We start from the raw sequence: 16,993 nt of genomic DNA, 5'->3' as shown, positions 1-16,993 counted from the left end.
GCAGCACTGAAAGATAACATACTGATACGCTGGCTCGTGTGTGAAACTAGAGTCCTGCCAGTGGATTCAATACTTACGTGGGGACCCCAATCTCTCACAACTCTTGTTTTAGCAGTACTAACACAGATCATCTCCTAACAACAACAATGGTGGAACAAGACTGATCTTTCATGTGCCAGGGGTCTGGTAGTAGCAGAAATACATACGTGCATGGGAGTGGTTTGCCAACACATATGACAGGGGAAAATATATCTTGTGGGTGAAGATGGGAGATCATTGCTGCATTTCCTCCTTTCTCCAACAAGGGCAAAATAAAAGATTTTGACTTGCCACCAACTCACCGGATTGGCTCAGGCTTCAGGTGGTAATTAAGACTGTAGATGAGCTGTTTCTCATTAAATGCCGGCTTCCCCGGTGCCCTCTCGATGTCAAGGTGAGCAGAGTTGCAGAGTGCATGGACACCAGTATCTGTTCGGCTGGAGATGTGGAACTTGATGGGAACAATGGGTTTTAGGTTCTGCGCTGCCTTCTGAAAGCCAACACGAGATGGATTCATGAATAACAGACTCGCTTTGAGCTAGTTAGGAAAAAACATCCTCCTCCTTGCTAACCACATCTCCTTATTGCTCACACAGAGAAGTAATTGGGAGTTTTACCATGGGCTGCAAAGAACGGGATGGAGAGGAGCCTGTTTGGGGGACTTCTCGCACCAGTGGCTTCTCACCTTTTGTCCTGAAATCACCTCAAACAGAACATCTAAAATGCAATTTGAGCTTCCTTACACGTACAAAATAAAGTAAAAAATATTCATCTCCCTATCCTTTGCTTTATATCATTGGGTGAGTGGGAAAGAGGACAGAGAATTACCCATTTAAACCCAGACACCACCCCCTGCAATTTACTGCTAAGAACTGGACTCAGATTGCTTCAGCAGCTCTTAAAGAGCTGCAGAACCCAAGCCTTACAGGGATGGAAACAGCACACAGGGATGTCTGAATGACATCAGCCAAGACGCCTGAAGGAGCTCAGGCTGCATCCTTTGCTTCCAGTGCAGGCCAGAACTGTGTAAAATACTATGGCTTATTGCTGCAGGCAGAAGTTCTTTTCCATCCACAACGGGAGCAGGGCTACAGAGGGCAACACGCTTCCATTAATTGTTGAGACCAGAGGAGGAGCCAGGGGACCAGATGAGTAGTAGCATAGCACTGATGTAATGCATTTATTAGTCCCACTGAGAAATATAAATATAAACAGATCTAAGAATCAAGACACAGCTCTCATAAAACACACCAGTGGTTGAGGAGCTGACACTGAGCTATCCCAGCAGGTACAAAGAACCACCAGACAAACACACGCCACCAGCAGTCACAAGATGGAATTTCCTGATATTCGTTGCTTCCACAGTTGCATTAATGCAGGACTTGGCTAATCCTTGAGAGTACTGTTTTCTTCAGCAGCTAGAGTTGCCTTAATATTCAGGCGATGTCTCACTCACACTAAGACCTCTGCCATAGCAAGACTAAAGCAGAAAACGACACATTATTTACACCATCACAGAGTTCAAGTTTTACAGTCACAGAGTTCAAGCTTATTGGAGCCAAAAGGCCCTAAAATTACACTGCAGCTGAGATGTACTTTAAAAATTAGTTAGCAAACTGTATTGCAACAAGCTGAAACTTACTACTATTAATGCAAGGGGAAGGACAGCCATTAGGATCCTCTAGGTTCTGCATATGGATTTTGGCTCGGATTTGCTGGAGAATCCACCTGTGGCTAAGATTGTTGTTTCCCCTTCCCCACTGTTCCTCTCCGCACAGCTGGCTTTTATCCCCACCAGGTTTCTGCCTTTCCATTCTGCCCACTAACAAAGGGCTGGAAAAACAACTGGGTAAATAACTACAGGTTCCTGCTGGGAAAGTAAATAAAACACTGCTAAATGAGTCATTAATATGGTGTCTTTTAATCAAGATGTGCACACAAAAGAGAGAAAGCAAATGAGATGCTAACACAGCTAATTAGATGCTATATATTTAAGGGTCTGTCTAGACTGGCCTAAGTTTAGCAAAGCCAGGGTGGGTTTTGGGAAGAAACAAACACTGGTAGGTCAGAAACCCTGGTATTCCAGTAACTTACTAATGCAATGTTAAAACCGTAGTAGGTCTTACCTACAGTAAGGTTTTAAAGTAGGTTGCTGGAGCACTGCAAAATACAAATTTTTCTTTGCAAGGACAGGCCCTTAGACAGAAAATCCAATATAATTTGTTACAATGAGTGAGTGAAGCATATCTGAAAGACTGAAAAACAACAAAATAAAGCAGAAAACCCGATGACTAGAAATTTCCTTCTCTTTCCCATCTCCACTCCTGAGTAGCGAGCCCAGCAGTGGTCTTTATTAGATTTTAATTTGGTACCAAGAGTCAATAAAGTTTGAACTGCTGACTCACAAATGCCTTCCAGACTCCCAGTATTTGAGCAGACAGGATTCTGGGCTCTCAGAAACATACCGTTAAAATGCACAGGAGGCAAGGAATAATGTAACTGAGCTGCAGGGGAAGGCCTGGGAAACAGAACAAAAATGACCCTAGCCTTTTCCCCTTCCTAATCCTTCTATTTGGAGTTCACATGTGGTTACAATTAACAATGAAAATCTTTATTTATCACCCTTTAGCAGAGAGAAACAGACAGAAATTAAATAGTTTTCTGCAGTAGACCTTGGCTTGTGCCTCAGTAATTTGTCTTAAAGCAGAAGCTGCATTTTAAGAGCAAAGTTTCTGCAAAGATATGTTTGGGTTTTGTGGGCTCCTCCCTTCCTCCACCCTCTTCTCCCCCTCCTTTCTCACCAGGCAAAAACCAGTCAGTGGGAACATAGTTGACTGAGGGTAGAGAGAACAGGAGAGAACATGGAAAACATCCTCCTTCCTTTTTATGGGCTTGGAGAAGTTTGGATGCAGCACTCCTTTGGATCCCACGCTGCATCCCATTTTAAGCACTGCATCTGAACAAAGCTGGATAATAGGAACACTGGATCTCTTCTCTGCCAGCGGGAGTTGAGCCCTATTGGAGAGCAGACTGGAGAGGAGGAGAGGATTGCAGACTCCAAGGCAAATCTGTTGTTTCCCCCGCTCAGGTCAGCCAACGAATCCACAAAGGTGCAGGACTGAATGACAGGTTCAGCAAATGGTATTTTCACAGCTGCCCTTCTCCAGCACGATTTTCTCCCAGGCACACCTCTCTGGAGAGATGACTGAAGGATATATGTGCTGGGCATCCAAGGAGGAATGTGACCAACATCAACAACAAATCTCAGTTTGTGAAAGCTGAAAGCTTTGTGGATTCTTCCTCCAGCCTAACAGGCATGCAGCTGATAATATACTATCAACTGCTGCCTCCAGTTTCAATTTGAGTATTTCATTTATATCCCATCCTCATTAATCTCCTTAAAGAGAGAATTTCTGAACTGCTGAACTTCTCTGCAGGCAATTCAGAAATGACCCCTTCACCTACGCAAATGTCTCATATCTGTACCATCCAGATGTTCTTGGAGTCTATAGGTAGCTGATGGTTTCCTCCTCTGGTTCCTGTATACTTTAATCTGTTAATACCACCCACACTGAATTTCTAAAAAGATGCATTATTTACATTTACTAATTGCTTGGATAGCAATCAGTTTTTCCCACCCTTTCAGCAAAAACAAGCCCCTAAAACAAGCAGGCCTTTCATCTAGGGAACTCAGAAGGCTTTACTACTATTAATCCAGATCCCTACCCTGGTGGGTATCATCTGTGGATTCCTATGGGGGAAACTGAGGCAGAAGTTAAGCACTTTACCCATGGGCACCCAGCTAAAAAGCAATAGAGAAGATACAGGAATAAAGGAGCTGGGTTGTCCTTCCACGTGCTCAGAGTTCAGAGGTCTCTGCTCCCTTCTTGAAGCCACAGAGCATGCAAATATCCTTCTCTTTAGCAGGTGTTACAAACACTGAAATCTTGGCTTGGCACCTGCTGAAGGCCTTTCATTGAGCCAGATCTCAGCCATTGTCATTTAGTCTTCACTTCCCGAGTCATAGTCTTTCCAGACGACCATATTCCTGGAGCAGCAACAAGCATCCCAGGGTGTCAGTTTATACCTCTAACACCCTGCATACCAGCAACACAGGGCAAAGTATTACTTGCATTTAGTAGGTCTGTTCTGCTAACAGGTTTCATTCACTAAGCACTTCCATATTCTGAATCACGCCAAAATTTCCATTGTTGTGTGCCAGAACAATACGGATCCACATTCCAGATCACTATTATTACTCGCAGATCTGGTCGCTTCTCACTGTACAAACGCTGGAGAGGCGAGATGAAGAACAGGCGCATTAACGTATACCACCTATGGCGGGGAAGCAGAAGTTCATCCACTTCTCTCCCTAAAGTCTAAATAAAAAAATCCTCAAGATACTCAGCCATCTACCTCTACAGAGCATCTGGGAACCACAAAAGAAACCTGTGAAATCAATTGTGGATGGATGTGTTCAGGAGAAACTGTGCATTAGGAATGTTTTGGAAAAATAAGCATCTATTTCTCTTTCACAGCAGCTGGATTGCTTACTGGTTTCATCAAGCACAACAGCATCAGCTGCACAGACACAAGGGGTTGCACTGTGCTGCCAGGGATGCTGCACGATTTATAAGTTGCCGTGTCCTAATAACTAATAACATGCAAGCTTCTGGTTGCAAGACATCACAGACTCACTGACTCAATGGCTGCTATGTCAACTGAAACTAATTAAAAATCTAACTCATTTTTAGTGGAATAGATAAAAGTTGAAGTGAAAGCCAGGAAGAAAAAGCTGAGAAAGTGGCTTCTGCTAGAAGAAAGGGTCTCCAAAGCAATCTCCTATGCCACTGAAATTATTATCCAAACAGGGGTTGACAATGACAGTTCTCTGGGTCCATTTTCCTTTCTCTCTTCCTTTTTTTTTTTTTTTTTGGGGGGGTGGGGTGGGTTGGAACAGGATGGGACAGGAGGTTGTACCAAAGCTGCCTTGCATAGTAAGGAGTTTGTTCTCTTTCTCTCCTCTCCTACTCCCCCTTTTCCTTTCATGAGGAATAATATCTGGCCTTAACACAAGGCTGCTGGCCAAAGCAGAGCTTCGTGTGGGGAAGATTAGTTTTGGGCAGCGTTCACCAGCACAATGGGAAACAGCACACTCAGGAGATGGTTCAAACCAAACATGAAAGAGAACTTAATTCTGTAGATCCTAGCAGGCCTCACATATGGTGCCTGTTAGCACAAGCAACAGCTACTCACTTTAGCAAAAGGTGCTACACAGGGGATCCTCCTTTACAGTAGGGACATTTGTAAGAATTGAGACTCGAGCACGAAGTCCTGCATCTTGTAAGTTTCCACATGGAACTGGAGGGAGCCAAGTCACAGGATTCAAACTTCCCAATCTGGGGAAGCAAGGTCTGGAATTTTGGTTTGGACCCATCACCAGCAAGCTGGGCTTCCAAGTGCTTCAAGACAAATATGTTGTCTCCAAGAAAGAAAGAAAGTGTTGTCTGCAAAGCTCACCCCCCTCAAAGATATTTAAAAGCTCTTTGAAATATCTACATCTGTCCCCGAACTAAAACAAGTCTCCGTTTCCTCCAGACAGTCCCAGGGCTCGGTTACATAGCAGTACTGAGGACCACAAAAGCTTCTGTGTCCTGTATGATCCAGTGCTTTATGGTGACAAAGTTATGGTGACAAAGGGTCCAGTCCAGCAATTTTACCTTATCACAGAGGGCTGCAGTACACGCTCACACACGAGTCCATCACACTTTTAATGGCACAGTTGTTGAAACACAAGGTCTACACCTCACAGGTTATTCGCTTGTCTGTAACTGCAAACAAATGTCTGAACATATTTAGACTACAATGAGGATCTCATTACAGATTTAATTTTGCCCTTCCCTTCAGTGGCCTTCCTGGCTTTGGAAAGTTGTGAAGTTCAAGGCTGCACAAAATGGAGGAAGATAAATTCCTGCAGGCCCCAGAAGTTTTCTATTAAAGTTGCTTTAAGACTACCCATGTGGTTCTAATAGACACAGCCCTGCTCAGCAGTGCCCAGCATCAATACCACCACATGAAAGCAAAGCACATATCCCAGAACTGGCCTGCAAAGTGCTGATACTGTGAAAAGACAACACCAAATAAGTTTATCTTTTTCTTTTTTTCTTCTTCTTCTTTTCTCCTTTAATCACCCATCCTACCCATTTGCCTATTAAAACAAAGTTACTTGGATAATGCAAAACAACTGCTGGGCTCTCCCAAAGTCCGGCGCCTGGGGCTGAGACACTGGATGGTTCATAGGATTAGATAAATGAGATAAAAGTCCTTTGGGGCTCTTCTTTCAAGATCTGTACAATATTTATACACTTTCTCCACAATGGTCTCAGGCAAGAAGCCATACAAATACACCCTGAGAACGCTTATTCAAACCATAATTCATCACACTTTCCTTCTGCAGTCTGCTTAGCAAGAGCATGCAACAACTATCACCCTCACAAGGCACAGCGTGGAAATGTCTTGGCCATGGTCACAGAGTGGCTGAGTGGGACAGCAAGTCCGCTCCCAGGCCAGCTCTTCAGCAACTCTGCTCCTTCACAACACCGGGATTGTAGCTAATGCAGGCAGAGCACAAGCTATCATAAACAAGCACGATGGGCGCACCACCTTCAAACTGCTACAGCATGCCATCTCAGGTTAGGCAGTCTGACCAAAAATGGGAACCGAATAACAAAAAGGCATGATCTGACCTAAAGCAATCAGTTTCAACCTCCTCAACAATCTCTTCTCTTCTAAATGGGCACAAGCTTAATTTTGAACTTCACGATGCTTCTAAGACAAGAGAGAAAAATAACGCAGCTTCCTTTTGATTCCTGCCCTGCACACGAACATGGGATTCACCAGCACTGCTCAAATAAATGCAACTCAACAGCAGCTTGTAATTAAATTACAATTGGGTTACACAAACATCCAGGTGCACTGAGCATTTACCCTATGCAAGTGACCCACTTTCTACTCGCTGGTGTAACAGCGGGTCTTCTGCACTCCTATTGCACGCTCACTCCAAGCCCAAACAGCGCTTTGGTCCTGAAAGCCATTCTTACATTCTGGGAAATCCCTGGGAACAGCGCAGGAACAACAGTGATGACAGGATCACACCTTTTTTCCCCAGCATATTAGAAGAGCTCCAGAAGAATGGAAAGTAAGCAATTTTTTTTTCTTTGGAACAATGGATATCCTGCTGTGCTTTGTTCTGTGTCTGAAAACATCTATCAGAGACATCCTCTCCCAAGAGGATGCAGCATCTAGTTTCTAAATCTATTCAGGACTTAGACATGACCTAGAAGCAAGAGCGGCTAAGCCTGCTCAGAACTGAGGCAGTTCTAAGAATGAGTGGAGACAAAGCCACAAGTCCTAATGACATGCTTAAGTAGCTTCAGGTGGGCCAGCACCTGAGCAGGGGCTCTCAGAATCATAGTTCTGGACTCGGATACTTCAAGTCTCACTGAAGGATTCACATCTTTTTTAGGATCAGGATCTTAATGCCTCTGACTTCACCCTGACCTATTTCGCCCACCTGTATACTGACATCATTTCTAAAGCACTTTTTGAATGTTTGACTGTTTTGAATATTATAGTGTTTAGCACTATGCAAGTGCCTTTTATTGAGTGTCAGTCTAAAAACATTTATCCTTGATAATATCTGTATCTCAACAATGTGACCCTAGACATTTCATTTTAATGACAATATGATTAGCAAGGACCTACCTCCAAATAATTCTGGACTCCAACTATTGACTGATCATTCGAAGTCTCCATAACTCCACTGCAGAGCAAAACAAATACAATAGTTATTGATATGTGTCAAGACCCAAGGACTTGACACAGAGTCCACCAACACATCCCGAAGTTCATGGGGGACTGTCATCAAACTGTTTGCTATTGAGTGACCTGGATCTTTTACAGAACTTGCAGGGACCAAACACTTTGATGAATGGACAGGAAAACAGATGCAGCGGTTATTTGCAAGAAAGGAGGCTGGAAATAAAAATCATCCTTCAAGTCTTACTCTCTGGACTAGCCCTTCAGATGGAGGCTGATGTGTCGGGAAGATAAGGCAGATAAATTACACTAGAAAAGAGTTTGCAGATAAAACTGTTTCGGGCCTAGAGTTGGTTGCCAGTTGCAGGCCCCTTTCTTGCAGGCGCCGTGGATGTCATAAAGGGGCTAAAAGACCACGAGGACGGTTTGTGAAGAGCTTCCTTCTCTATTACAGAAGTCATAGCCATTCACAAATGCTGCTGAAGTGCAGAGATATGTCCTGAGGCTAAACCCAACCTACCTGTAACTACTCAGAGTAATTTAGGTTAGTACCCACAGTGACACAGACTGTGCACTGCAAAAGAATTGTGGGTTTTGGCATGTGATGGTATTATTCTGTAAAATCCTCATGAAGATAGGCACAATTCCGTGAGTTGGAGCTGCACAACTTCTCCCCCACACTTTTTTTTTTAATGCAAACAAGCACAGCTACACACGTGGGATGTTTAAGGCCTGGGGAAACCCAGCCTCGGCTATCCTCCTGCAGGGCTCACAGCCCACAGATCACTTCACCTGCATCTCTCGAGCAGTGCAGATATCTGAATCACTGAGAACTGACCACACCACCTACCCCTGCCCAACAAACCACCACCACTGCAGGAAATACACTAACTTCCCCCCCCCCGGATAACAAGTTTGCCTTCTTCTGTGTCCTCTGATGTTTTCTTTTTGCCCATCTGATACACTTCCCGCCCAAACCATCCCCTTGCTAACACTTATACGCACCAGTAGAAAGCCAAGTCCAGCTCCCTGTCCGCTCCCACCTACTCAGCAAGGGATTTCTCCCTCATGGAAAACACTGCACGCACCCATCCTTTTCCCAACGGCCTCCTCGCAGCTCTCCATCACCACCCATGGCTAACCCCCCCCGGGCGGCAACAGGGGCTGGCTGACTTCCACCGCACGTGGCTGAGGAGGCAGCTGAGGCACCTACCTATATTTAGTGCCAAAGTACTGAAAGAACACTAGGTATCGGGTTGGGGAAGAAACCATCTTTGCTGCCTACGGCCCTGCGGCAGACGCTCTAGGTTCGGGCCGGGCCGGCGCGGCGGGCAGCCCTGCGCTCCCCAGCGCGCTGCCGGTGGGGAGTGCGGGAGGGGGGGGCGCCGGCAGGGCCCCGGGGCAGACCCGCGGCCTTCCCGCCTCTCTGAACGGCGCAGGGCCGAGCCGCGCCGCCCGCCCTTCCCTCGGCCGCCTTCCCCCCGGCGGCCCGCCCAGCACCGCCCGCTTCCGCCGCCGCGCTGGGTGGGCCCCGCCAAGGGCCGGGGCCCGCTGGGGCGGCGCGGCAGCGGCTGTGGCCGCGCTGGCTGTGGTGGCCGCGGCGGGGCCTGGCTCCGCTCGCCGGCAGGGCCTCAGGGCCCGGGGCGGGCGGGCTGGCCCGGCAGCGGCCCGGGCCGCGGGGGAGGCGAACGGCGGCCGTTCAGCTGGGCCCAGGCGGCCGGCGCCCTGCGTGGCGCTCCTGGGCCGCTGCCTGCGGCCCGGGCCCGGGCGGCTCTCTGCCGGGGGAGAGCAGTCCCGGCGCTCCGCGCCTGCGTTCTCCTGCCCCTGTGACACCTCAGCCCGGGCTCGGAGGTTTTCCTTTTGCCCGGAGGGAACCCGAGTGACTGTCTGAAGGTGACCCAGCCAGCGTCTCGAATCCTCTGCTGTATCTTGTCGGCTGCTCTTCATCTCCTACGTTTTACTGCAGGCAACCGTCTTTTTGCAAGTGGCCTCGTTTGCCTTGCCGTTTGCCATTAGAAACCCCCTGAGCTGGACTTCTTGTTAGTTTTTTTTTCAGTTTCTAATGGGAATTGATCCCTTGGGCTATTCCTAGCACAGTTCTGGGGGCTTCAGTTGTCCCCTGAGTCAGATGTCAAAAAATTAAGACTTGAAGTGCCAGAGCAGGAATGCAACTCCCACAGAAAAAGTGGTCTATGGGGCTAGAAGCTTACAGGGTGAAGACCAGAGCATGGCACTTAGCGTGGTGAGTGGCCCTCCATGCTCTCCTCTCCTGCATTGTGAGTTTGGGACTGTTGAAGGCTCTGATGTTCCCAACCTACAGTGAACCTGCCCCGCGTGAAACTGCTCCCGACTCTGCCAACAGCCATGACAAAGTCTCCGCAAAAACCAGCACAGGCATTTCGGGCAAGCCCGTGTTCATCTGTTTCAGCCTGCCTATGAAAAGATGTGTGCAGGCTACCACTTGCTGAGGGTAAATAACAGCTACAGGGACAAAAATAGGCTAAGACAGCAATAATAAAGAAAGGCTGCAGATGTTCTTTGTGCCTGTGTTCTGTATTTTAAAATCTTTATTCATCTTTCTAAAATACTGAACTGCAATATCTGTATGTACAATAGATAGCCTAAAATCAGTATGAACAATCGCCCAACTCATTAGCAAAACAGGGAGAGCAACAGAAAAATCCCTGGCCCCCTCATACAAATCTGAGATCTGTTTTGAATGCAAAAATCCAACCGGCTTTGAACTCACACAATGGCATCCAGACTCTGTTATAATGAAACTGATGAATCTCAGCTTTAAAGAGGACGGTAATTTCTAATCCCTGAGCTTGTGCATACACATGCAGGCAGAAACATCCACACGCTTTCATCTATGCTGGAAGAACCACAGAAAATAAAAATTGTATTCATTTAACCTTTATGAAACCCCATAAAACAGGGGCCACAAGAGGTCACCTTGCCCCTTCTCCTGGACTGAGGTGATCAGCAGGACTAATTCCTTTTCCTGCGTTCCTCAGAACCCCCCAGCGTCTGATAAGTGTGTTAAATAAGTCAGACTTTTGCTCACACAAAGATACTCTTGACTGTGCCTGACAAATCAAGCAGGTCTGGGAACTCAGATGGAAGCGGTAGCCTGGCCTAGAGCTGAATCTTCGCTGTAGTTTGTGTACGGAAATGGCATTGAACATCTCATCCCATCTCATTTCATCACAGTTCTGTCCATGGCTGAGGTAAGGCCTCATCGTGACATTTTGTCATGGATTCAGATGGCCCTAGCCCTAGTGTTTGCATGACTCCTGGTTTTAGTTTAGGTCCATATTATACAGGATGCCTTTTCTTAAAACGTGGAGATTTACACCTCATGCCCTTCTCTCGGCCTTAAATTAATCTAAAACTTGCAGTGAATGATGCGGTTTACGCTGTTCTTCTGCCTGTGGTGCCCAATGGGTGGAGGATCAGAACTAAGCCCATCATAATTAGCCTCATTTACCCATGCCACATTACATTGCTATGTCCTGCATCAAACGTGATCTGCTCAGCTGGACCCACAAGCCCAGATGTCTGCCTTGGGTGATTACGTTGGCTTCGGAGGAGTTACTGCAGATGTACTGCACGGCTGATGGCAGCAGCAAATCCACCGCGCACAGAAAATTAAAATCTAGATTAAGTAGTAACAGGATTGATGCCAATCCTTTTGACACTGCCGGCATAGAACCGCCCTGTGCATCCTGGACAGTTTGATTTTTTTCTCCAGCGTGCACAACCTGGTGGCAATCCCACGCGCAAATGACCGGCTGCACCTCCAGCTAATCGCTCAACCGCGCAATTAGCGTGAGTCGCTGTACGAGGCGCTGGCCACTGTCACAGCCAGCTCAGCCCAGAAACGCGCCTCAGTGTCACGCGTGTCTTCTGAGAACCCATCCTCACCTCAAAGCAGCGAGGAGAAAGCACAGGCGAGGAGAAGGGAAGGGCACCGCGTTTCCCAGCCTACCGGAGCCTGCCTGCGCGGACCCCCGGCGCCGCCGCCCGCTCGCTCGCTCGGCCGCTCGGCGGCGGCCCGGGAGGGGACCCTACCCTCCGCCTCCGCCTCCGCCCGCGGGCGGCCCCGCGCTGGGCCCGGGCCAGCCCGGCCCTTCGCGCCGCGGGAAGGCGGCGGCGGGCGCGCTCATCCCCGCTGAGGCGGCGGGCGCGTGTGCGGCGGGCGCGGGGGGCGGGCGCTCGCCCGCGCGTCCTTGGCTGCCGGCGGGCGATGCGCTTCCTCCGCTGAGCGCGCCGCGGGCTGAGCCGGCAGGATGACGGTGGAGTTCGAGGAGTGCATCAAGGACTCGCCCCGGTTCCGGTAAGCGACGCGGCGACCCGCCGCCCTCCCCCGGCCGCGCGGTCCCTGCGGCGGAGCAGCGGGACAGCGGGGCGCGGGGCGCCGCCACGCTCCGCTCCGCTCCGCTCGTCGCGTCAGGCGGCGGGGGGCCGCCGTGAGGCGGGGGGCAACGACGGGCAGGGGGCCGCCGGCTGCGCGCTCCGCCGGGCCCCTTCAGGCGGTGGGCCGGGGCTCGGCTGGGCCGGCTCCCCGCTTCCCACGGCGCCGGCGGCCGCCCCGGCCCAGCCACCCGCCGCGGCTGGGGCTGGGGCTGGGGCTGGGGCTGGGGCTGCCGGCCCAGCGCTCTCCGCCGGCAGCTGGGGATGCCGCCGGCCTGCAGGCGTTGCCCTCCGTCCGCTGCATCCTGCCCTCCCCGCTCGGTTCGGACGCTTTGCAGATGAAAAATGACTAATTGTAGCAGCCAGCGCCGGATCCCGTTCGTAAGAGGGCAAACTGGCATCACCCAGTGGGGATCAGCTGGACAGTGCTGATTTAAACCGCCCGAAGAGCCGGTGCTAAGAAATACGGTCATTTTCCATGCAGTCACATTCCCATCTCTCGGAGGGTGGATTTTTTTAGCGGTCTTGAAGGAATCCGGGCTATGACAACAAAGACTCCGTCTTGGCTGTGCTGCATTTAAATCAGGCCATTTCAGAAATGCCCAGGGCTGGAGAGGAGCCTCCACATTCTGGGTATAGATGCTCCATTGTGCCAGGAGCATCCTGGCTAGGTGTCCGGATGGGCTAGGATGTCCTGATGCTATAAAGGGAAGATCCAAGCTTCCATAGCTAACAATCTCCTGCTGCTTTCAATACTGTGCCTGGATGGGGACGGAGGGAAAGACAGACAATAGCCTGCAGAAGCAAGTTGGTTGGCAGTGTGTACAGGGGAAAGAGTTATCAAGGGGTCTCTCCTTCCCTGCAGACAATTCTTGTTGCTCCTTAACAAAACCTTTTTGTTTATTAAATAGAACGGTTTGCATTTTCCTTTAAGTGCATTTAAAAATAATTTCTTGGAATGCAAGATTCATATGGAAGGCTGCAGGGGTCTGTTGCTGTGGCTACTCTGAACAATTGTCATTTTGTGTATGTCTGTGTGTGGTTGTGTACAGCTGCAGGTAACACAAATACCTGGGCAAGTGCATCTTCTTCATCCCTGCATATGGAAATATGTAGGGCTGTGGAAAGGGCCCTCCTCCACACATTTTAATTTTAGTTGCGTGGCAAGATCCTGCTCTTTCTTGTTCCAAAGCTGGTTCCCTAAGTGTAATGGCCAGTGTAAGGCGAGATGACAGGCTGGTCTTATTTGTGTGCCTGGTTGGCATTGGAATCGTGGGAGTTTTTCATCAGGAAAAAGTTAGATGCGTGGACAGGTCTGCAGAAGGTATGAAGCTCCTTCTTTAAACCTCTGCTCACTTAGCATCAATTACAATTTATCCGCCTCCCCTTTTTCTTTTTTGACTGTCATTTTATCCTATTGTGCTGCGGAGCATGTGAACTGTTCAGTGGCATCCTTCCAGAGCAGTGACTTCACTGTCCAGATGTCTCGTTCCACATGGCAGTGACCCTTTTCCTGGTGACGTCAAGATTGATTGATATGTTTATTTATTTATTTTGCCTTTGGTGTGTGTGGGCTTCAGGCCAAGTTTCTTAGTATGCAGGCAACATCATTCTGCTCTGTCTGCTCCATCCTTAAAAACAAAACAGCTCTCAGAGCACTGTGTTGGACCTTTATCAAAAGCCAGTTATTTAAGCATGGAATTATGAACTATTTCCCAAATGGCCAGACACAGTCTGCCTGTGATAGGGAGAACAAGAGATTAGACTAGAGAAATAAGCCTGTATATTTCAGGAGGGCTGAAATATATGTAGCAGGAGAATATGTAAACTACAAACACCTCAAACAGTGAGAAAGTACTGACATTAGCAGGCCTACGGCAAAAAAAACCCGAAGCCAAAATAGAATTCTTCAGACTTTCTCAAAGGGTACAGATTTTATCCTCCTTGTATACTTTTCTTCCTCCTAACTCTTTAATTATTTCTTCTGTTACGATTATTTGTTTGTAATACAAGAGAATCCTTAGATGCCTGTAAGGGACAGGACTTCCTCCACAGTGCATGGCAGAGATGCTTACTAACATGTCCCTAAAATCTTACAACTATAAAAAAAGTAAAATACCATACAAGCTAAACCATATGCAAAAATATATATAAAAATGAGGTGAGAGAAGGTAGCATTTAATCCTCTTTCTCAACAGAGATCGAGACAGCAATAGGTAAAGTCCCTTGCCATAGGAGACATCTGTGGAAGAGGCAAAAATTTAATCCAGATTTCCCATACGAGTCCCTTAGCTAGGAATCACCCTCCCTTTCTTGCTGGCACCCATGGCTGCACGGAGCCCCTTTGCACTCCCCAGCGAAGGGCTGTGCCATGTTTTACAATTGGTTTATTCCCTTCAACAGTGAGCCTTCGAGGTAATCAAATTGGTTTCTGTTTGTTAGGGAGAAAAAAAACCTCCAAAAAAATATTGCACAGGCATAAACAAACACTGTATTAAGTATCCCATAATAAGACTACCAAACTAGTCTACTTTAGCAATCAAATCCAATTACATGTCAGAACGCTCCAAATCAATACTCAATACACGCTCAATCCACTGTTGCTTCCTAATTTATAGGGACCAGTTGCTACAAAGAAAACTTTTTTTTTAAATGTTGTTACTTAAATACATATAGATCTTTAGATTGGTAGATAAACCTTATTTCTGTAAGGCATCTTGTAGAGACCTGTATATTCAATTCCAGTAAACAAGCATAATTACCTTGAAAGACCAGTTCTAGCACATTTGAATGCAACCCCAATAGATATTGTGGCTTTCATCTCCCTGACGTGCAGAGCCTTCTGTTTAACTAGCAGTAGTCTGGGAAATCTAGGAACACTCTTTCTGACTTGTTCCAGTCAGTCACGGAAGCCAGTGGTCTGGAGTGGTGCAAAGAAGAACCCATTACTGCCCTTACCCTTGCAGATCTGTTAAGCAACAGTGCTAGATGAGTAAATTTGGCTCATTCTTGCAAAATGGAAGTCCTTGGGCATACTGCCAGCTCCCAAGGCTTACCCCCTACCTTTATTCCCTCCTCGCTCAGGGAAGGCTCGCTTGGTACTAAGGGACAGGTAGGGACACCGTTACTCGTTCTGGGTGTAAATGCACTGTAGGAACAATCAGGAGGACAAGGGAAGAGCAGGAACCAATTGCAGAGGTTGGACCTGGCTGTAGCACTCTGTGGGTCACAGAAAACCCCGAATGCCTCTGTGGTAATTCCCACAAGGGAGGCAAATAAGCGGTTATTTCCTTAACTAACATTGCTATTGTAGTTGTTGTTGCTATTAACTAACCTTATTAATCAGACTTGTTGTGAGGTCAGGGCTGCCCACTGCAGAGCGGGCTGCACGTCAGTGGGGTGAGCCAGGAGATGCTGTGCTCTGACTGTAGCACAATGACTCAGATGCTGGAATCTTTTCACGAGGAGCCCTTACAGCTACCGTGACCTAAGGCAACAGACAGCTAACAGCATCCCTCCATATACATCCAAGCCTCAGGCCACCGAGGGACCTCTGTGCTGCTTAGCAGGAAAGGGAGACCTGCAATTGAGGCATAGGCTACACAAGACCATGTATGTGCCCAGATCTGAGGGGTGCCAGTCTTCACATCCCCCATGCCTTGCGGCCTCTTGGCTGGCTGTAACGCAGTAGTTTGGAAACTCACAGGACTCCTTGGAGCAGCGCTGACATCGGGCAGTGACTCAGGGACACAGGCGGAGATGTTTGTTCTAGCAGTGTGCAGCACTGTCTGCACGTTATTGGGGCTCTCATTAGGCAGAGAAAAATGCAGGCATGTAATTCCAGCTCCATGAAAGATGCAAGAAAAAAAATTTGTCATTTGCCAGAGGAAAAGAAAGTGAAAAAACAAGTACATTTAGAAAATATTTTCTAAGTCTTACTAGGGTGTTTCAAGCAGAATGGGAAGAATTAAAACCCTTAGTCAAACTGATCTTGCTACGTCTGATAACAGATTGAATTAGACAAGTTTAGAGCTAGCATAACCAGTTTTAATGCATCCATGCTGTGTGAATGTGTGTTAGTGAAGGCCTCTGCAGAAAAAAACTTCAGTGGCTTCTGTGTGATTTGTGTCAATGGACACTGCACGCTATTGACATGCAGTTTGAGGCAAGCCAAACGTATTAGCTTAAGTGCCTTAAAAGCAAATTTAAATTACATCCGGAATGGCCAAAGAAAGAATCTTCATCTGTTTAACTAACTAAATCAGTTTAACAAAAAGAGCACACGCATTGATTTGAAATCGGTTTTTGTTACACAAGGCTTCTTATGTAAGCAAGATCCCTGATACTGATTGCAGTTGCATGAAGATACGCCTACGTAGAGATCTTCTTTTTGAATCAGAGACTAATGAGGACAATTGCCATCACTTGCTGGTTTAGTTGCACGAGAGAGAAGATATTATCACAAAAGCAGCATGATGTTATCTGTATCAATCATAATACCTATCTTTATCTATTTATTCTTTCTTAGCTCTTTATCATTGCACTTCTAAAGTCTGAAGTATGTAAAGGGAGAAGTCAAAGCAAAGATGTCACCATATAGTTGACTTCCTCTCACAGTACCAGCCATGAGATGCTCTCCCGGTTACAGCAGTCCATCCTGTCCATCCAGCCCCTAAATATCTATACATCAGTGTGGTGCTTTCCAAACGCAGTGAGGCTT

At 47.6% G+C, this 16,993-nt stretch overlaps 2 protein-coding genes across 6 annotated transcripts in view; one reads left to right on the top strand and one right to left on the bottom strand.

The window, feature by feature from the left end:
- PUSL1 (pseudouridine synthase like 1) overlaps positions 1-15,155 on the bottom strand; it is a 34,837-nt gene extending 19,682 nt beyond the window's left edge. Inside the window, exons 1-3 of one of the 5 annotated variants that reach the window (XM_072883602.1) lie at positions 15,036-15,155; positions 7,804-7,861; positions 342-529 (exon numbers count right to left, since the gene is read on the bottom strand). In XM_072883602.1, the coding sequence (XP_072739703.1) occupies positions 342-529; positions 7,804-7,861; positions 15,036-15,094 (305 nt within the window). In that variant the 5' untranslated portion in view covers positions 15,095-15,155. Of the gene's footprint in view, positions 1-341; positions 530-7,803; positions 7,862-8,862; positions 8,957-9,070; positions 9,614-11,784; positions 12,062-15,035 lie in introns of those variants that run through there. The other 4 variants (XM_072883603.1, XM_072883605.1, XM_072883601.1 and 1 more) reach the window with 4 other exon arrangements.
- The window catches only part of ACAP3 (ArfGAP with coiled-coil, ankyrin repeat and PH domains 3), a 108,952-nt gene continuing 103,298 nt past the window's right edge, over positions 11,340-16,993 (top strand). The window contains exon 1 of the mRNA XM_072883607.1: positions 11,340-12,196. Coding sequence (XP_072739708.1) covers positions 12,150-12,196 — 47 coding nt within the window. The 5' untranslated portion in view covers positions 11,340-12,149. The remainder of the gene's footprint in view (positions 12,197-16,993) is intronic.

The sequence above is a fragment of the Ciconia boyciana genome, chromosome 19, assembly GCF_034638445.1.
Source record: "Ciconia boyciana chromosome 19, ASM3463844v1, whole genome shotgun sequence".
NCBI classification, from domain to species: Eukaryota; Metazoa; Chordata; class Aves; order Ciconiiformes; family Ciconiidae; genus Ciconia; species Ciconia boyciana.
This window is presented reverse-complemented; position numbering and strand designations above follow the sequence as displayed.